At 37.1% G+C, this 22,214-nt stretch overlaps 2 protein-coding genes across 2 annotated transcripts; both read right to left on the reverse strand.

Moving 5' to 3' along the window:
* Nucleotides 1–770: 770 nt before the first annotated feature.
* On the reverse strand, nucleotides 771–18,042 carry bms1 (BMS1 ribosome biogenesis factor). The gene is made up of 23 exons (XM_081392474.1): nucleotides 17,841–18,042; nucleotides 16,559–16,735; nucleotides 16,196–16,386; nucleotides 15,901–15,980; nucleotides 14,964–15,152; nucleotides 14,743–14,885; nucleotides 14,523–14,644; nucleotides 13,376–13,569; nucleotides 13,009–13,148; nucleotides 12,327–12,898; nucleotides 11,943–12,044; nucleotides 11,655–11,809; nucleotides 11,458–11,539; nucleotides 7,450–7,529; nucleotides 7,147–7,350; nucleotides 6,540–6,728; nucleotides 6,196–6,376; nucleotides 5,264–5,322; nucleotides 5,033–5,155; nucleotides 4,749–4,896; nucleotides 3,186–3,361; nucleotides 2,925–3,086; nucleotides 771–1,689 (listed from the first exon to the last, which is right to left on the reverse strand). The coding sequence occupies exons 2-23, from the start codon at nucleotides 16,726–16,728 to the stop codon at nucleotides 1,462–1,464; spliced, it is 3,690 nt and encodes a 1,229-aa protein (XP_081248600.1). The 5' UTR covers nucleotides 16,729–16,735; nucleotides 17,841–18,042; the 3' UTR covers nucleotides 771–1,461.
* A 770-nt stretch (nucleotides 18,043–18,812) lies between these two features.
* On the reverse strand, nucleotides 18,813–20,554 carry mxtx2 (mix-type homeobox gene 2). Its single transcript, XM_081392596.1, has 3 exons — nucleotides 20,439–20,554; nucleotides 20,164–20,336; nucleotides 18,813–20,063 (listed from the first exon to the last, which is right to left on the reverse strand). The coding sequence occupies exons 1-3, from the start codon at nucleotides 20,455–20,457 to the stop codon at nucleotides 19,386–19,388; spliced, it is 870 nt and encodes a 289-aa protein (XP_081248722.1). The 5' UTR covers nucleotides 20,458–20,554; the 3' UTR covers nucleotides 18,813–19,385.
* Nucleotides 20,555–22,214: the final 1,660 nt, after the last annotated feature.

Consider the following 22,214-nt stretch of genomic DNA (forward strand, 5'->3'; position numbering starts at 1 on the left):
TTCTTATAATTAGACAGATTCTGATTAGAGACATATTTAAGTATTTTTTCCCAGTGTTTTCTGTGCAGCTGTGCACAGAAACCGCCATTACTTCAATTAATTCCTCCATGATAGTCTATTATTACTGTATGATCTATTTTAGATAAACCAGCCCTAAACAGCATACAACTCAATACGTCAAAGGTCTGGCTGGCGCGTGCGACTAGCACTCACCAGCTAATTCAAGCATAAGACATTTGAAGAACAAAACCGTGTGGTTAATTGCTACCGACTGGAGACAGGTTCAGGACAGACATGTATTAGTTCTGAGAGACTCAGTTTTGCAGGACCATCTAATTGATATTCTCTTCCTCTAAAGACACCGAAACACCTCACATGCTTAATTACCACCGTCAATAAATCTCAATCGCACATATGGAGACACTCCCCGCACTATTGAACATCTGTCCATACAATCCCTGATGCTGACAAATTGCAGTACAGTTGCTATTCATAGGCTTTTCATCAACCTGCCGTTTTGCTTTGCGAGAAAAACAAAAAACTGCTCAGCAGCAGGCAGATGATTAGGTCTGACAACAACAAAAAAGCACAAAATCACACCAACTCACTAATGGCTAAAAAAAACAAGGCTGTTAAAACCAGACCTCACAGGATAAAATTTAAGGGCCAACGAGTAGGCACCTCCATCCCCTGCTAAATAATTCATTACAAGCTGATTACACTGAATGTTGACAAGCATCCCACTCTTTTATATGAAACAAACATCATTTCCTTACCCGTTTTCCAATGGATTTTTATTGAAAAAAAAAATATATAATAACACAAGTATAAGCGGTTTCACGTGACTGTGGTAGATATCAGAAAGAAATTGCAATTTACCTTTTTTGATGCATTATGGATCTTTTTGGCAGCATTTAAAAAAAGATTACATTTATTAACATTAGCGAATGCAATAGCAAATGTGAATTAACAATGAACCATAGTTTTAAAGTATTTACTGATGTAGGTTCATTTATAAATCCACTAATACATTAACAAGTTGTACAAATCAACTTCTGTTAATGTATTATGAACAAACATGAATTAACAATAAAAAAAACCTAGATTAATGAATGCTGTAAAAATGTTCACTGTTAGTTTATTATACCTAATGCATTAACTTATGTTAATTGAACCTTATTGTAAAGTGTTACCATATTTTTATTTATTTATAGAAAATCCTTTCAGTTTCACCAGGCAGTTCTATTGTTCTTGTTTATGGTGAGATTGTATCTTTTAGACTTCAACGATACCCATATTCCGGTCTCACACGGTGTCATCATCTCAACTCTTGAGCCAGCTTAGAAACAGCAGCTGGTGTGAGAATCAAATTGTGTCTAAATAAGAACTGTCTAAATAAGAGCGTGATCCGATGGGCCTGGAGTCACAGTCTAACAGAATCAGGTGCGAGTTGAGGTAGACTCAATTGTCCTTGGATGCTCCCTTCAGACTGGATTTGAGTTTCTTCTTCTCTTTTTGTCCCATTGCACGGTAGGTTTTCTTTCTCTCCTCTTTCAGCCTTTTCTGCCTCTCTGCATCCTCTTTCTCTTTCTGTTTCAGGAATTCTTTGTGCTTGGTGTTCTGTTCTGCTTTCGCCTTCTTATTCTTGTATGCGTAGACTGAGCTCAGAGCCTGAATCAACGCTGCCACCTGGTGGAAAAGGTTTAGAGGTTTTATTAATAAACTGAGACATGAGCCCTTAAGGGTAAAACATGACAACATACCACATAAGTCACTCTTAACAAAACATGAACTTCACTGCATTAGAAAACAAAATATCAAACCAAGTAAACATGATGTTAGACCTTTTATCTCAACTACCTTCGCTCTTTAACCACAGACGTGATCACTATTACAGAAGCCCTGAACCGCACAATAAAAAAACAAGCAAAAACAATAAATAAATAATAATAATAATAATAATATAGCTGCGAGCAGCGATTGCGGGCCCAAGCCGGTGGCACCGCCACCCTGGTGCCTTTAGTTACACTTTCAGGGCTTGGGCCCTAATAATAATTAAAAATAAGTGTGCTTTAATGCCTTCAAGTTGATTTCCTACAATGTCACAACTTGCCATTTACTTTTTTTGATGCATTATGGATCTTTTTGGTAGCGTTTTTTAAAACAAATTCAATTTATTAACATTAATGAATGCAATAGCAAATATTAATTAACAATGATTGACGTGATCACTATTACAAAAGCCATGAACCTCACAATAAAAATAAGTGTGCTTTTAGGTGCCTTCAAGCTGATTTCCTATAATGTCAACACTTGTTTTCCTTTCTTTATTTTTAGTATTTATTTGTATTCCTTGAATGGTTAATGGGCCAGAAATCTCACAAAAAGACAGCAGGTTGCATTGAGAGTGATAAAAGAATTTGAAAGTCATGGGCTCTTAACCTTGTATTCCTTTGAGCGTCTTGTCCTAGTAATTACAGTTTTGTAACTGAATAAAACCTTTTAGTTGTAAGAATTAATACACCAACCTCTAATGGAATGATTAAAAAAAAGTCTAGCAGATTAAAAGATGACAATGATTAAAAACTCTTTATTACTTTCTCACATCAATGCCTTCCATATCTTGGAAACAGGAGTAGAAAAAGAAATTGATTAAAAATGTAACCCCCCCGTGTCATCTTTCAGACGAGCGGATTTCAAAGGGGATTGGTAAAGAAATTGGCCAGCAAGCTGTCTTGGTATTTGCCAGGGACACGGATTAAAGAAATATGATATTTCGCAGCCAGCACTCTGGAGGTTTCTTTGGTGGATTAACTTTAGACTAATAGTGGATATTAAAACCGTCTTAGTATAATGACAGTAAAAAAAGCTCACAAAGGCATGACATATGTAAAACAGAGATGGACGAGTCAGGCGGCTCTCACCTTTTTCTCATGGGGCTCTCGTATGACAGCCGGTCTCTGCAGGTCCCGTGGCGTCTTGCCTTTGGCCTGCATCTGTTTGGATTTGCTTTTGAAGGGGAGGGCCTTATGCAGCTCTTTGGGAATGTGGAGGGGGTTGAAGTGTCGAACTTGCCTCACAACCGGCTGTGGGATTCAAGGACAGGGTTGAAGATGAAGAGTACAACAGCAAACAATCATAACAACAACTAACTGGTGACTTAACATTTCTGGAAGAAGGCTTACCTTGTACAGTGAGTCCTGGTTGGGTTTATTGCGGATGCCCAGGTCGTATTTAAGCTGTCCGAGGGTCCTCATACCTCCCCATGTGTCCTTTTGTCCAACCGGCATTAGTAGAGATGTCACTGGATTATACAGCTGAGGAACCGAGACCGGATACCAGGAGCGCAGAAACACAATATCTAAAGACACACATTCATAAAAATTTGAGGACTGCACTATTTGATGAAAACAATAACATTGCAAATATTATTGCAATATTGTATATATTTTATTAATATTACTTAAATTTTACAAAATATATGTTTTGAATTGCAAATATGATAAACATGTCAACAAGTCATTGAACCAGTGCATTTCCTAACCACCAAAGTGGATTTCTGTTCCATTTTCTCTTATTTCCATTTTCCCTTATTATTTTTTTAACTTAAGTTGTTATATTATATACACTGTCATTCTAAAGATGTGGGTCAGTAAGATTTTAATAGTGAGGAAGGAAATTAGTAAGAAAATGAATGCTTTTATTCAGCAAGCATGCATTAATTTGTTCAAAGGTGACAGTAAAAACATTTAAAATGATTCCTATTTCGAATAAATGCTGTTCTTTTGAATTTGCCATTCATCAAAGAACCCTGAGAGAAAAATATATTACGGTTTCTAGAAAAGTATTAAGCAGCACCACTGTTTTCAACATTAATAATAATTAGAAATGTTTCTTGAGCACCAAATCAGCATATCAGAATGATTTCTAAAGGATCATGTGACCCTGAAGACTGGAGTAATGATGCTAAAATTTCAGCTTTGTCATCATAAGAATTACATTTTAGAATAAATAAAAATAGAACAGTTATTCTTAAAAAAAAAAAAAAAAATTCACAATTTACTGTTTTACTGTATTTTTGATCAAATAAACATTTCTTTCAAAATCATTTACAACAGTGTAGAAAGACATTTCTATGTATAGCTGAAGATTTTCTACTGTGCTCCTTTTCTGTGACCTGGGGTCATGTTATTAGATTTGTATAATACTTAGTAGCAGCCAAAACGTTTGGAATTATGCGAAACGTGAGTGTTTTGCCTTTGCTTGGAGTAAACTGTGTGTAGCAGAATAATGCACCTTCACTTTGAAACACAGTGTTTTTTCATATTTTAATTAAATCACAGGCTTTTGCGGTTTAATAATCACACGGCCATAAAGGGATTCAGATTTTTTATTCTGATTAATTTCGCAGCCCTAATATAAACAAATCATCATCTAATAAAAGATGCAGTAGACCTAATAAGCCTCGAATCCGCAAACTGCCTCACTGGAAGATTTTCCACATGCCCGTCTCTCCAGAGAGGAGCATAATAATCAGCAATAATACCCTCCATTTTAACAAGGTGGTTGTTTATGTACAACAGAGCTTCTTGGGAGTCATTACAATCATAGACTTTTCTGATAAATAAAGCACATTGATAAAACTCCCAAAGCACAGCTCATTATATACAAATTCAAATGAATAAATACTGGTAAAAAACTGACTGAGGCAACAAAAACATTTATAAACAGAAATAAGTCTGACTCACCACTCATCAGTAGTCTGTCCTCAAACGTGGCTCTTAAGGCGCCGGGTGGGGTGCGCAAGGCTTTCTTTATCTGCCCTTTAATGCCACTGACTGTGCGGACGGACGCACCCTCAAACTTCGCAACCTCCAGGACGGTGTTAAACATTCCCTTAGAGTCGGAAAAAAGACCAAACATAAGAGGGTCCAATTATTCTGAGAGAGGATGAGGAGTATTTTATTACAGCTCCCTGGTGTGCTGTGCCGCTACATTGCGGAGAAACTCCTGACACTGCAGGACTCCCTACCTGGATAAAGCAGGTGTTCTTAAAGATTTTATAAGGGTATCCAATCAGTTTGAGCTTCTTCACAATAGTAACAGATTTGTCCAGGTCCAGAACCACTCCTGTGGCAGCAATGCGGAAACTGGCCTGAGGGGAAATAAGATGGGATGAGTCCAAGAGAAAAGGGAAGCCTTTGTTGGACTGAAGCTGTGACCCAGGCTGCTCCTGTGCTGTCATCATATGCTGGTGTCTTACCTTGATACCTCCGACCGTCTGCACGGCCAGGAAGCCTGTACCCTGGGGTGTTATAGGTCCTAGAGAAGAGTAGAATGATGGAATGTGCATGAAATGACAAGAATGAGAAGTGAGAGACAGAGTAGAGCTTCACAACTAATCGAACAATCAAACTGTCAGCAAGCTTGTGCAGAACTGCTCAAACAGTCGCAGCATTGCATGTTTCTGAGTTTTTGATGCTGCTAAATGATTCACATTTTGTTTTAGATGCGAGGCCTACATAAAGAACATGGCATGGAGTTGCAATAGACACAAAAAAAGTATTATTTTTATAATTGTGGATGCCCCAATATTAAAATTCTTATATGCTGATAATCATCTTCATGGCCAATAATCCATAAAATGGACAATATTAAAACTCTACAATTTATAATCAAACTGAAAATGTATGGGCATAGAGTTGCCCTAGGCAAAATTAAATAATATTATTTGTTTTTAAATGTATTCATTATTATATTACATATATTATTTAATTATTTTAAATAAAATATTACAGATGCAGCATTATTAAAATTCACATCAGTCAATAATTTGATGGTTAATAATCCATAAATACACAATAAGCTTGCACAATAAGCAAAAGCACTTTATTTGCCTGTAAGTATGTTTTATTATTTGTTAAAGTATTTGCTATTGACTGTTCAAATGCAGAGTTTTGTGCAGTGTAGAGTAACGCATATTGTTTGCAGAGATGGAATTATGTTTACCAACGCACTATAACATAGTATCCTCTGTTCTCCGCTTACAACTTGTGGTGAAAAGATGACAAACACAGATGCAGTATGTGTTCTGTATTACACTGGCCGCTCAAGCAGAGCTGAAGCAGCACGAGAATGAGCATATACAGTTACATTTCCAATACCGGAGAGGTATGTGTATGGTTTGTCTCTCACCCCAGATGGTGGCACCGCAGTGCATGTGTTCAGGTGTGTATTTGAGCAGGCGGTGACGCCCGTTGTGGTCCTCGATGTAGTAGAGGGGAATGGTCTGAAAGCGCCTCCAGCCCAAAGATAGGATAAGAGGGTCACGGGTTTTCAAGATACGATGGTGCCAGCGGTGTTTCTTCAGACGCATCTGTGTGGAGGAGATAAAGAAAGGACTGGAATCTTTTACCAAGTCCTGCCTTGTAATGACATTTGGCTTGGAGTTGCATCAGGTGTTCTTCACTTTATTCACAAGGTTATCGACTACACTAGAACTTGTAAAATATCCAATTGTCTGCTACAAATAGACTTACCTGCAAGTAGCCTACATTGCCCTCACTCGCTCCCAAACCGCCAAGGATGACAGGATAGTGGGGGTCAAAGTTGGTGACGAATTCACAAGGTAAAGCAGGGATCTCCACACGAACGTACATGCCTGGCCTGAAGCCCTCGTACTGAACTCGAACTTCATCATCCATGTCTTCGAACTCTTGCTTGTTCAGCTACAACACGAAGGCGAGAGTCAGTATGATAGAAATTCTCAATTAAAAGAGTTTTTCACCCAAAAATTTAAATTATTCACTTTTATATACATACATACTGTACATACATAACCTACATAATCTGTATGGCTTTCCTCCGTGGAGCACAAAAGATATTTTGAAGAATGTTTTCAATACAGTGAAAGTCAACTAGATAAAAAAACATCACTGGACCCTACTGACTTTCATTGTATATAATAAAAAATAAAAAAATAATTAAAACCACTGGGGCATTTTACAAAATATCCTCTTTTGTTTCACAGACACAAAGAAATGCATACAGGTTTGTAGCACTGGAACAAAAAATTTAATGTTACACTTATTCTTGCTCTCCTCTACAAGAAGGCTGACTGTGTCTGACTCAACTTTGACCTCTGACCTCAGCCTGTTTCTGCATCTCCTCCTTCAGGTCATCAAAGTATGTGGCGTCGCCATCATCATATTGTGTATTGAACCTCTCCTTCAACCGCCTCTTCTTCTCCAAACGCTTGTTCTTTTGAACTTCAGCATCATCAAGTTTCACTTGGGGAGCCTCCTCCTCTTCATCATCATCATCATCATCATCACCACCATCATTCTCTCCCTGTGTTTAAATTAAAAATGCAATAAATAAATAGGCACCACAAAAACATGTCAGATACAATCAGAAGATAATGCTTTAAAACTAGTTTGATTTTAATACCTCAGCTTGGTCTTTATTCCCAGCTTTTGATTTGTGAACTTCTCCCGTTTCCAAATCTTCAAAATCTCCATAGAGTTCATCTAGAAAGACAAGAGAGATTAAATAAATTATATAATATGGATGTCACAGTACCAAAATCTCAGTAGTCAATATCAAAACCAGTAAAATTTCTAGTTTCAAATTTCACAGACAAGGCTTAAGCTGGTCCCGGACTAAAATGCATGTTTGGGCTGTTTTAACTAAAAGCAACTTGCACTGACATATCTTAAAGGTCCCGTATTATGCCCCTTTTCACAAGATGTAAAATAAGTCTCTGATGTCCCCAGAGTGTGTATGTGAAGTTTCAGCTCAAAATACCCAACAGATCATTTTTTACAGCATGTTTAAAGGTGCTGTAAGTGATGCAATGCGTTTTTTAGGCCAAAACATTTTTTGTCGCAACCAGCAAACATCTCCTCACTATCCGCTAGCTGCCTGTCCCCTGAACACACTGTAAAAAAACGCGGTCTCTCTAGACACCACAGGCTCCACAAACGGCAACAAAAACAAACTAGGCTCACCCGCACCACGAAACATAATAAACAGAGTTCTAGCCAATAACCGACAAGAAGTATTGGAGGGTGGGGTTTGGGGGGTTAGTGCGCGTGCACGTGAAGGGGGTGTGGAGGAGAGAGAACAGAGAAGCATGAAGAGGGAAGTTTGAATTATGGCCGACACACGACCAAAGAGACGACGTTCCGATGAACAAATTGCAAAGAAGAGGGACAAGGATAAGGAACGCACGAAGTCCCGAATTTACATCGGAAAAACCTTTAAAAGGTGGCGAGAACTCCGCCGGCAGAAGGGCTTCCAATCCGACATAGTTGCTCTGTTTTTGCAGAACAGGTAAATCCATTTTTCTTTCTAAACTGACGTTCATGTTCACTAAACCAACACAAGGATGTAATTAGCTAGATCTATGCAGTCAGCGTTAACTTTGGTGAATACAACATGTATGTTTCTAGCAGCGATCAATCTCTATTGTAAATGATCAAGCAAATTCACAGTAGGGCGACAATTTGTGTGAATGATTGTTTTCATCCACTGTTTGTTATGAATTTGAATGTTCATTTATAGGCTATTGACAACTTTGACTAAATTTGTTTACGCCGCCGCCGATGTTTATGCTCACTGGGAAACGCGAACGTTATCGTGCTATTATTGCGTCCTTGTATGGGAGCTATAGTTATAACCTCAGGTGGCGAGACGATTTTAAGATAATGTTTCTCTTTTTCTGCATTCTGTTCTGCAATATATAAAAGCATTTATCTAACTTGGCGACATTACTCATTGAATGAAGTATCAGTAAAACTTAACTTTGTTTGTTGTGACTATTTGGACTTTCCTTTATGTCGGAAGGGAGGGGAGGAGACGGGATGAGGAGGAGGGAGGGTCTAGCTAGCCTCCGTTTTGTTTGACAATTCGAATGTCAACAAGAAGTAACGTCTCCCGGAATCGCTTACAGCACCTTTAAATTGTCATTTTTGGGGCTCAGAAAAACGCGCTGTTTTAGTGTGTGCCCTTAAAATGCAAATAAGCTGCTGCTGGACGACACAGGGGGCGGAGCTTCATGAGCTCGCGCTCAGACTCTCAGGACAATTTCATCTCACGGAATGATGATAATATCAGAAACTCTCAGTAACGGCGTTCATTTCGAGTCGGACAATAATGCCTACAGAGTCAGAGTGCTGTATAGAGATGAAACAGGTATAGTTTAGTAGTTTAATTACGGTTATTATAACGTATTTGTCATCTGCTTGTATGTATCCATTATTTATTAATAGCCTACAAGTCTGCTGTCTGAATGATTATCAAACATACTGATGAGTTTAATAAAGTTTATTGTACATCACACAAAAGATGAAGCGTCAGTTTTACTTCAGAAAATCACCGTAAGAGCTGAGTAAACACAGTAAGTTATTAGAAGTGCGCAAGTACATAAACGAATTTCGGTAGAGTTGAGGGAGCATTCCTGTGGGCGGAGGTTAGTCAAAAAACGGTTTTAATGACGTCATTAAAGAAGGAAGTAGAGGGATGTAGTCCAAACGGGCCGTTCGATGTAGTCGACTTCTGTTAAATAAAATATCTCGCTTGGAATTGAACTTTGAGCTTTAGAATTTTACAGATATTATTTATACTCTAACAACAACATTACACACTAACTAAAGTTTGAAACATGGGATCACGAAGAACGGGACCTTTAAAATATTGCTGAGTATTTTCTCCTTAAAACTGCAGTGAACCAAAGACAGTCTCAAAAACGCTGATGTTTCTGACGTCACAAACTACCTTGTAACCAATCGTCACATCAATGTGCGGGCAGGCTTTAGCATATCATAAAATATGTCAATGCCATTGTTTTGTCTCAAGATGCACACCACACAGTAATGTTTTTTCAAAGGCACATTTATAAATGCTACAGCTACTTATTCCTTAAAACTCATTTTGATCACCAAAATGAGTAAAAGAGTGCTTTGAACAATTTAGAATGTCAGTGGAGAAAGGCACATAATTCATTATAACTCCGAAATATACATCATATACATAATTCACCAGCTATATTGCTAATTGTACACGATTTTTCATATCAACAGAAAAATATACCGGGATAACCTGGCTTTTCTCAAGACTCCTCTGCTAGTTCGCCGTTAAAGATATGCTAAAGCCCACCCGCACACTGATGTGATTGGTTACAAGGTAGTTTGTGACGTCAGAAACAGCAGCGTTTTTTGAGACTGTCTCAAAAACAGTTCAGACCCTTGAACTGCAGGGTTCACTGCAGTTTTAAGGAGAAAATACTCAGCAATGGTGTTGACTTATGACTTTGCACAGGGTTTGTCTTAAAGCATATTAAAAACACCACACAGACATATAAACAACATTAAATACTTTATTTTCACCACAGGGGGTCTTTAAATGTCCTTAAATTTAACTACTTAAAGGTATTGCGGAGGATTTTCTTTTTCTGGGTGGATCATCAAGACTATTGGTCCTCCTAAGTGTCAATCATTCTTTTGATATGTTTATGTAAGGCCGTCGTACGTGCTCGTTCCTAGGTAGTTTTCGCTTTCTGCGCATGCGCACTTTCAGGCGTATATTTGTGGTGAGCTACGGTTTCAGCCATTCCTTTGAAAATGGCTGAGGGTCGCAAGAGAAAAAAAGTCTACGAGGTGTATGAGAAGAAGAGAAAGGCCGCAGAAGATAGAAACAAGACCAGAGTGTTTTTGGGAGATTCATTCACACAATGGCGTGCGCTCAAAACACAGGTTGGGCTTCCCACTGATGCCTCAGTCGCGAAGTTTCTACTCGACAGGTAAAGTGTGGCATGCTATTTGGAGAAATCCATTTAAAATCACTGCTAGTAAAAGCTAATGTAAGCTATGATTAGCGATGCTAGCCCTGGCACAAGTCACGCACCGCATAGACACGGTAAACATCTCAATTTGCTCTCTCGTGCACACGTTTAATAGGCGTTCCTTCTCGGGAGCAGGTAGAGTGTTGCGCATGTGCATTTTTTCAAAAAGTGGAGAGGGCGGTTCTTTTCTAAAATTCGTGAAAATCCTCCGCTATACCTTTAATCTAAGCCCTGTTTGTAAAAACCAGGCCAATATTACTTAAACATTTTGCATTAATATAAATAATATTAGATACTACATTTAAAAGCAATAATTGAGTTCAATCAATACTATTTTTATTAATATTAATTACATACTAAACAGTGGCAGGTCAAATAATCTGCATTTACACTGCAAGGCCTATTTTTTTTTTTTTTATCTCATAAATCTGATATTTTGTCCTGGTTCACCTAAGACATAAATTAATACATACTGTAGTAAATTCTGTATCGTAAACATTTTTGCATTAGTATTGACCAAGTGCCAAAGTACCGGTACTTATAACACCCTTATGGCAGAGAACTGCCCAGAATCATCAGCTGCTGATGATATCTGGTGCATTAAGTTTTCTTACCATCTTCCTTAAGCAGCGTTGAAGCATCTTTATCCTCCTCCCATTTTCCAGTCACAAAACAGTCCCTGATAGATGCAAGCATCTGAAAAGACACAAATCTTAAGAAAACAAGACATGGACAACAAACGGCACATTTAAATTCATTATGCAAATACATTTGAATGCATATGCACATGTGTTTTTATGCTGCCTCTCACCTCCTCCTGATCCCAGTCATGGCTGCTGTCTGGCTGAAAGCGAGAGCAGTCCATCGCATCCGCTCGTACTTTCTTACTCTTCTCTGGACGGCTGACTTTAAATAAACCGCCCAGCTCTTCTTCATCATTAGAATCCTCCTCTCCCTCCTCCGCCACTGAGAAACATACAATTATCAGATACATTACAGGTTGGCACTAGCGGTTTATGCACTTTATGAAAATTAATGCTGATCCTCATGTTATGCCTTTTTTCAGGGAGTGAATTAAATGTCAGTACTCATAACTCACCTGTGCCATACACTAGCTTGCGCAGGTTTGGAGCTGCACGCTGTTGTCTTAAATATGCCTCTGTTGCTTTCTCGGCCAAACCTTCCTTCCATCGTAGTGCTCCTTCAACATAAACATCCACATAAAAAAAAAATACATTCAACATGTTCAAAAGGGGATTTCAGAGCAGTAAAATTCAATAATAATAAAAACAGGCAAAAAGGGGAATTTTAAATTTAAAATTTTAAGGGGAAATAAGTAAAGGCAGCTTAGGGTATGACAAAGTGAACAATGATTTAATTTAGAATTCCTAAATCTGAATAAATTAAATTAAGATCACTTGAAAACAAATAATAAAATCTAATGTTTGGATTATTTGGGACATTTTATTTAGTAACAAAGTACCTGCAGTTTCATAACCCATCTCTGCATCCTCCATGTCTTTCTCTTCTTCCTCTAGATGCTTGGAGGACATCTTTGATTTTACAATCTCATCTCCATCTTCCTCCTCCTCATCATCATCATCCTCGTCATCTTCCTCATCGTCCTCATCATCATCTTCCTCTGAGCAGAGACCAGAGTCTGGACCTGAGCTTTTTTTTGCAGGCTCCCCTTCTTTCATCTCCTCATCATCACTTTCATCATCTTCAGTTTCCTCTCCTTCACTCTTTTCCAGTTCATCGTCACTATCAGCAAACACAGGCATCTCTGCACGCTCCTCAACTTTCTGTTTCTTCACAGGAGGAGCTGCCGCCTCCATTGCGGTCTTATCTGGCTTTTTCAGTGTTGCCACCCCCTCTTCATTTTCCTCACCCTCTTCTTCTTCATCATCCTCTTCTTCTTCACTCATTTCCTCCTCATCACCTTCATCATCATCATCATCATCATCTTCCTCATCTTGATCAGCAAAGACAGCTCTCCTCCTCTCTCTCTGTGCTTTTTCATCCCATTCAAGGCTTTCCATAGGGTTCTGCTTCCTGTTGATTAGTTCAGTGAATGCATTCAAAAAAATAAGTTTTTGTAAGATAATGTAAGATACATTACAATGACTGTTTGCAATACAATAATTTTAATTAGCAAATCGTACCCATTTTCCTGAACCTCCTCCGGTGTTAGTGCAGCAGTTCCTGTGAAAAGTGACACTTTGCTGGCAGCCATTTTTACATCCAAAGTGGCTTGTGTTCCAATAAGAGACTGAACGAGTTCAGTGGTGGGCCGCACCTCCTCCTGGGAAACACATTTCTCACACCATTAAAACACTTAATATCCATCAGATCACAAATCGTCTTCAAACGTCAAGGTCACATTCGCTGATGGAACAAAATTGAGCGTAAAAAGTGCCACTTGGTGTAATAAGCTGTGACTGCCCTGTAAACTGCAGACATTATTGCATCTGGTATTAAATCAACTGTAGGTAACGCTGTCACGGGGACGTGATGTGACTGAAATCTGACCTGCTGCTTGTTGGCATGTCCACAAGGCATATCGATGTAGACGGCATCCTTATCATACACCAATCCCCCAACGCCAGCCATGGGGGCATACAATAAACGTTCCTTTACGTTCAGTGCTCTCTTCTTAATCGCTTCCGGGAGAGGGCAAGGGTCCGGCAGGAAGCTAACATCAGCCACAGAGAAGTCCCCCACACCTGCAACATTTATCAGTAGTTTTCAACCATATAATATTGCATAGTTAGCATAACAAAATGAATACACTAATGTTTGGGGTCGGTAAGATTTTTTTAATTTTTATAAAATAAGTTTCTTATGCTCAGCAGAAAGTCTGCATTTATTTGATAAATAATACAGTAAAAACATAAATATTGTAAAATATTATTACAAATGTATTATAATATTATTATAATATGCTGATTTGGTGCTCAAGAAACATTTATTATCATCATCAATGTTGAAAACAGTGCTGCTAAATATCTTTGAGGAAATATATGTGTATAATAAGAATTCCTTAATATTTTTAGGATTTTTTTTGATGAAAAGTTAGTTCAAAAGTACAGTTAAAATATAAATATTTTGTAACAATGTAAAAGTCTACTGTCACTGTCACTCAATTTAATGTGTCCTTGCTGAATAAAAGTATTTATTTATTTATTTCAAATTTTAAAAAGTATTAATTACCCCACGGTAAATAACCGATAGGTTAAGTGTATTAACTTTTAAACGAGAGTAGACAAAAATGCTTTCAAGAGTCTATATTTTGCTGCTGACATCAAAGGATGTGTGTCCAATCAAACATTTAGTGCAAATTCATCTGTCAATTGCTTAAAGTTAGTCAAAGGAACCAGATGCCAAATGGACAGGTTGTGAACTTGCTCTCTTCCTTAAAAACCATGAACAAAACTGTAAAAGTAAAAAGAAATATGCCCCAAATTACATTAAATGCATGTTCACTTACAGCAAACTGTTTCACTGACCACAGTGTGGTTTGTGCAGAAAATTATTGGCTGACAAGAGCATGAAATAGTCCAAATTCAATTTTGTAAAAAATAAAATATTGGGTTGCCACACGTACAATGTAAAATCTGGTTCCTGAAGCAAAACTTGTTTACAAAAAAGAATTTTGCAAACATTAATGACAGCTCACCAGGAATGTGGACCTGACATTTATTCTTCAAAAAAGTCCCACGCAGGTAGCCGTACAGAGAGACGGTTCTGTCACATTTGGGATTTAACCTTATAGCCTCAGGATCAGTAAGATCCTCCATACTATTCGGAAAAACAAACAAACAAATCATTGGCTGTTAAATGCAGCAAATGCTTAGAAAGATAATAAATAAAAGAAACATTTTCTTCAGGTCACTCACCGGTCAGCTAACACATAGGGGTGAGAAGTCTGCCAGACAAGAGGCCTGAACTTCATGACGGAGATGAACCGCCCAAGGTTCTTAACTTCCTGTGTCTGGTACTCTCCATACACCATTCCAGACAGGTAAAAGAGCTTGGCACCCTGCAAGACTTTTATATTCAGACACAAGACAGTTCTCTTTAAAAGATATGTCAGTTATATGCCGGGTTGTTGACGTACCTGGAAAACTTCAGTCCAGAATCTGTGTTTGAGGCGTTTTTTTGTTTTTCGAAGTCTCTTGTTGTCCTTGAAGGTGTCCAAATGTGTGAGGACCCCCATGATCCGGGGGAAGCCATGAACTTGGCAAATATTCAGGAACTCAAAGGTCTCCATTTCAAAGCCAAAACTTGCATCAATCAGCATCAGAACCTAATAAAGTCAAAATATCAGTGCTGCATTACTGGAAAACATGACAATTAAGTAATAATACAGTCTAACATTCAAATAAAACCAGACTTTTGAGGCTACTAGTTATCTAGATTAGTACTGAGTCAACATGTACACTACCTTTCAAATGTTTTTTTTTTTAAAGAAATTAATATTTCAACGAAGCTGCATTAAATTGGTCAAAAGTAACAAAACAAGTAATAAAAACTCAGTGAGTGTTTTAGCGCAATTTTCTGACGTCATGGGATCACAACACTAAGAGATAGTAAATCTTTTTATGTTTTTTTTGTTTTTTGTTTTTTTTGTGCGTTCCCGAGATTAGACCTTCCTTAACATAATGCCGAAAACCCGAAGTCTCTAGGTGGTCTGGTTGAGGAGGAGATAGAAGTGCAAGATTGGTGCGCACAGACAGAACAGAAATCATGAGTTAACAATCGCAATTTTGTCCGTTGGAAAATTGCGCTAAAAAGCATTTATGTTACAAATTAAATGTTCTTTTAAACTTTCTATTCACCAAAGAATCCTGAAAAAAGTGATCATGGTATCTACGAAAATATTAAACATCACACCTGTTTTTAACATCACCAAATCACCATATTAGAATGATTTCTGAAGGATCATGTGACACTGAAGACTGGAGTAACGATGCTGAAAATTCAGCTTTACCATAACATGAATAAATTATATTTAAAATTATATTGAAATTGAAATGATGCAGGCTTGCACTCACCAAGTCAGCAACCTTTGCCAAATCAATCATGGTGTTGATGTCATTGTTGCACTCAATGAAGGTCAGGCGGCGTTTCTTTCCTATAAACATTTACAAGAGAAAAAGTCACCTCACAGCTTATTGATTCTGTCTGGAAAAGTCAGTACGCTGTTGCTCTGAAGTATACATCAGTTTTAATCTTACCACAACTGTGACATTTGATTTTTGACATGTGACACCCAAGGTGGATGTTAATATCAAGTGTAAATGGAAAATATTTGACATACGCTTTTTTATTATGCATTACAAAACTGACCAGAAACTATAGTCACGGGTCCACAGATGTCAGAAAGCTTCTGCCGCGTGAAGTTTTTGATCAAGCATCGAATAAGGGTGCTTTTGCCCACTTTTGGAGGTCCCATCACCACTATAACAATAGGCGGGGGCTCCAGAGGGGTCCGGTCTACCAGGGGAATGTGATGTTTCTTTGTTTTAATATCCTGAGCCCTACAAAATAAAGTAGAAGGGACAAATAATTTTACTTTAAAAATGAGTGAATGTTATTAGAACAAAGGGAATGGCAAAGGAATAATATGAAAATATTTCACTCATTAATAGGATAAAGTGGAAAAATCAGTGGAAGATGGGTAATGTTGAATGAAGCTTTCTGAGCACTGACCTATGGAAGGTTTTTGCCATGCGCACAGCTGACTTAACACTAAACGCTCGTGGGTTCCTCTTGCGCTCATCCTGCTCTGGTTCAGTGCCATGCTCCTTCTTTCTGTTCTTCTTCAGTGCTTTGGGCCCACTGTGCTTATGCTGGTGCCGCTTCTGTTCTTTCTTCTCCATCTTTGCTCTTCAGGAGATAAGACAGATTATCAGCAATGATCTTTATTTGACTTCATAGAATGATATAGATGTCTCCCATCCAGATATTGACTACCTAAACCCTGCTTAACCTCAGTGGAAAGCCAGGCAAGAACAGCTGCCGGGTGACAGCTGCAGTTTTTACATTGCATATTGATATTCTCTGGTAATTTTAAGTCTGACAAGTCAAAGTCAAACCATACCTACAGAACATCCAGAATCAGTAAGACTTTACTTCCTACACATATCTATAACACAATGGTTGTGAATAATACACTGGATTTAAAGACAGAATAAACTACCAGGGGTGTAACGATACCCTCATGTCACGATTTGATACACATCAAGATACTGAACTCATGATACAATATTGACATATGGCAAAATGTAACAAAAAAATGTACTGTTGATTAAAATGGTAAATTTGATATTACATTGTGGGTGTAAATGAATAGGCTTGGACTTGGTTCTGGTAACCTAATGCACCGGACAATGGTGACAGGGATAAAAATACTCATGATTCTGAAGCTGAAAATATAGAATTATTTTAGACGAATAAGCTTGCACTATGTCACTGACTAGATATATTTAAAATAATGTAGGCCACTTTTTACTGGTAACATAAGACATTTGGCATTATCAGGACCCACAAATATTCACCCATTGCATTATTATACATTATATTCAACATTATAAATAGTAGTTTAATGTAGTGCTGACACTAAAACTCTGAAAACTTTAATTTTTTCTCACACAATAATTTTCATTTTGGGTGAACTATACACAATACAGTGTCACTATCCATGATACATATTGTTGTATATTTGTATTGAGATATATTGTTACACCCCTATAAACTAACGTTACACACATTGAATCGTGCTACAGTCAAACCCACTGGTAACCTCCAAACAACTAGCAATTAGAATAAAACATGCATGAACAACGTACAGAATTGGTCGATTTGGACAAAATGGTTATCTACTGTAATTTAATTTCAGGTATTTTACGTTGGAACAATTGAGGAATAAACACGTTTTTCTTTAAATCATCATCAAAGCAGTCACTTTTAGGCATGGAAAATAAAGGCTCACCTTTGTGCGGTTGCTGTTTATTTCAATCCGCTGCACATATAATCGCAGAATTCAAGATGTTAAATCATGGTATCATATCAGGCGCACAACGTGATTCTCTCTCCACTGTTTACACGTGTGTAGCGCTATGCGCTTCCGGTGAGAGGCGGAAGTGGTTACGTTCGACAGAGTCTGTCTTGTCAAAAAGGACCCTGGAAAGAACGATCCGTGTTACACCGTTCCGCATACAAAAGACTTTTCCTTGATTATTATGCCTAGATGTTGATTTTATGATACTTGTAAAAACCGAATGTTAGAACAAGTTGTTCAGCAACAGAAAACCATAAACTCGTGATGCGGTCTTTGATGTAAAATGGAAATGTCGAACAGTGTTGGGAAATGCCGTAAATGGAGTCGAGATACTATTATTGATTTCTCAATTAATCTTCTGAGTGAATCTGATTTTTTTTTAATTAATAGATATTTTGAGCGAATAAAAGACTCCTCCCTACTGGCGTAATTGTGTAACCTACAGAGAAACTTATCGACTCAATCAGTGAACAAATTTTACTCACATAAAACGACTCTTTTTGCTGAAGAGAATAAAAAAACACTGAACTGAATCCAAATCTCCAAATTACTGAGGCTGTGTCTGAAATCACTTACTCTCTTGAGGTAGGCTAATTATTTTAAAGTAGCCTAATTAAAACATAAAAAGTATGTTTTATAGAGTGTGTGTAGAACATTTGCCATGTTGTCTTATCATGTGACCTACAAGCATCTGTTAGCCTATATTGCTTCACTGCCATTCACAAATCCTCTCCCGTGGCCTAGTGGGAAAAAGTATCCATCGTAGACACACTTCAGAATCTCGCCTGAAAAAGTAGGTCATTCGGATACTTTTTGCCTACTCTTTTATGAGTAGCCTACCTTGAATTCGGACATACTTCTTTTGTACTGTTTTTTGCCTACTATATAGTAGGGAAGAATGTCACTCTGTATATTATCAATGTAATATGCCCAGACATGTCCGGAAGGCCCTTAATATTCCACTCATGGGAATCAACTCTAAACGTTTAATGTTGACTGTCGATTCCCAACGCATCGGAATCAAAGAATTCAACAACAACAAACATACATTTTAACATTTTATTTCAAATAAATATCAGTTATTTTACAAAGTGACAGTATAGGTGGTGTGAGCTTCATTAAATGTAAATAAATATCCCAACTGCACTGTAATACCTTAAAAAGAGCATTAAAAATAAATAAGTTACTTTTTGGTGCAACCTTAGGCTAATGTTTACAATAAGTTACTATTTGGTGCAACCGTGGGCTACTGTTTACAATCTATTCCTTGGTAGAAATTTTAAATAAATAAAGTCCATTAAATAACCAATGTAATTAAATGTCCAATGTGGATATCTGATATTGCTCTGTAACCAGCACTTGCACAATACCATGCTTTCCATATAATACAGTTCAAAAAGAAAGAATCCTATCCCTCAAGTTAAACCCCATGTTAAAACAGTGTTTGTCTCCTTTAGGTTATGGATGTTTGCTAGATTACTTTAGATCCATCTGGCCATTGAAGTTCCACCAGGCTGGCTCCATTTCCCCAAGGACATCCTCCAGATTCTGAGAGGACAGATCTGGAAGTGGGGCCACAGGCTGCTCCTCAGCGATGCAGTTCCATGGGCTTCCACAGTCGATGTCTGGCAAAGATCCCATATCCCAAAATGCAGAATCAGTAGAGGCAGGAGAAGTCGGAAGTGACTCCAGGCCACTAACACACCCAACACTGGTACTTCCATGAGGATAAGGAGGTGGTGGGTAGAGGAAGAAATGACTCTCGTCCTCGTAGGAATTCCCAAAACTCTGTACTGGGAGACTCCATGTAGACTCAGGAGAGCTCTGTGTGCTTCCTCCAGAGCTCCAGCTGTCTGCAATTGCTTGCAGATCAGAGGGAGAACAAGAGCTGGTTCCCATCAACCTGTTTTGTCGAGGCTTAATGGCAGGTGTGCTGTAGTCACTTGGAGGAAAAGTAAAGTGCTGAGGAGACGTTTGAGACATCTGAATGTTGAAGGATGACTCTTGATTGCCTCTCTGTTGGCCACTGACTCCAACACTAGCCATGTGAGGGGGTAGGAAAGGGCTGGGCAGAGGAGAGGTACTGTCTAGCTGTGGTGAGGTCCAAGTGGCTCTGTTCTTTTGGGTTCTGGCTCTCTTGTTCTGGAACCACACCTGGAAAAAAACAAAACAATTATGTTAGAATGTTGATGTGTTACAAACATTTTTATACTTTTTTTAAAACTGTTTGTTATCTGTATTGTTCTTTACATACCTGAATCCGTGACTCGGGTAGGCCAGTGGCTTGAGATAGACTTTCCCTGACACTAATACCAGGGTAGGGGTCCACTCTGAAAGCCATTTTAAGTAGTTCCAAGTGCTCTTTGGAGAAACTTGTTCTCTTCCTGCGGCCTGCAATCTTACTGGCCTGTGAGTTTCCATCTTGAGCTGTAAGAGTAAAAATAAATGTTTTTATTAAGGCACAAGATAAATAATTATTCCAGGAAATTAAAATCTAAAAAAGAAATAATTAAAAACAATAATACTTACCAATGCAGTCCATCCACATGGCTTTCAAGGATCTTTTGATTATCACTTGTAGAATGTAATTCTGTTAGGACTCTGTAGGTCAAGCTGGATGTTGTTTTACTGCTCCTTGTGCTACTGACCAAGAACTGAGAGTAACTACTATTTATACCTGCCCACCTTGGTCCAGAGGGGGCCGTCCTAACACCTGTACACTTTAAAGGTTAAGTGGGCTCTTTGATCTCTAATGGACAAGTCACACCTTCATAAATGCCACACCTTAATTTACACTTCATTCATCCATCATCTTTTGTTATTCATCAAGTATCTCAAGACATTTTGTAAGACTGTTGAAGTATTGAAATATTACTGCTTACTACCTATTTTTTTTACTACCTAAAAAAAAAGTATATTTGCAGGTACATTACCATATTTTTTTATGATTTTACATACATTTTAATTCTCTTTTGTGTAAATAAATTATGTAATTATACATCCAGCTCGCATTTACATTTTACTTTAAAATGTTAAAAATATGTATATGCAAATTTACATTTAAACAACAAAAAACATGTAAGTACACTCAAAAAATGTTGAGCCTTCTTTTTAAGATTTAAGAATATCAATTGTATAGTAAAATTCCCTCAAATTAAATGAAATAATCTTTAGATGATTTAGATGGATTAAGAATTGTAAATGATTTAAACTAGAAACTTTAAATGATTTAAACTAGAGCTTAATAAAACATTTTGTATAAATTTTAATGGAACAAGAAAAAAAAAATGAAAATATGTTTAAGTTTATGAATACCAATCACATAAACTAAATGGTCCATTCCCTTGTTCCATTAAAATGTATTAAGATTTTTGTAATAGCAGACATTTTACTTTATGTGTCCATTTTATTATTTGTATAACATGTACTATTATACATTAAAATAATATACAAGTAAATGCTCCTATGTGTTTCTTATTTTTATATATGATATTTTATATATGATATTTTATATATGATTATATTTATAAGATTTTACATTCAAAATGCAGTATATGAGCATTAACTATTTGTGATCATTAACACAGTGATGTTTTTACTAAAACATTTTGAAAATGTAATATTCTAAAAGAGCTATGCTTAAGGAATTGTCACATTAATTTATCAATTAAATTGTATGACCATTTATTATATTTGATTCTTATTCATAAAAAAATAAAAATATGTTTAAATTTAAGTTTATGGTTTATACAAAATGTTTTATTAAGCAATATTTTTTTTCACTCATTTAAAATTCTTAAATAATAATATGAATAATATCTAAGGATTGTTTATTTCAATTTGATGGTATGTACTATTAATTGAAATGCGTAAATCTTGTCTAAAAAAATATAGTAGAACTAAAACATTGTTCTGTGTTGAAACATTCTCTCAATCATAAATAAGTTACATATATAACTATTTATTTTAGATGAACAAATAAACATAAATAGTGGATTTTTGTATCATACAAGAAATAGATTTTAATCTGCTCTCAAATTTCAACATTATGTGATAATCAGATTTGAAAAGATTATGACCTCTGTCATAGGTGTGAATAGGTTTGATGAATGTGTTTACGCCTCGTTGATTGATATGTCCCAATCAATCTATACAATGGCTCCTATATAGCTAATTCATACCCTTTAACAGCTGTGAATATGCCTTTATTGATATGAAAAGACCCCAGTCATAGATGCCTATAGGTCTATATGATTTTTTTTCTGACAATAATAAAAGTGTAATTGATTACACTATCTATAGAAA

This window comes from Scardinius erythrophthalmus, assembly GCF_964197995.2.
Source record: "Scardinius erythrophthalmus genome assembly, chromosome: 18".
In the NCBI taxonomy this organism is placed as follows: Eukaryota; Metazoa; Chordata; class Actinopteri; order Cypriniformes; family Leuciscidae; genus Scardinius; species Scardinius erythrophthalmus.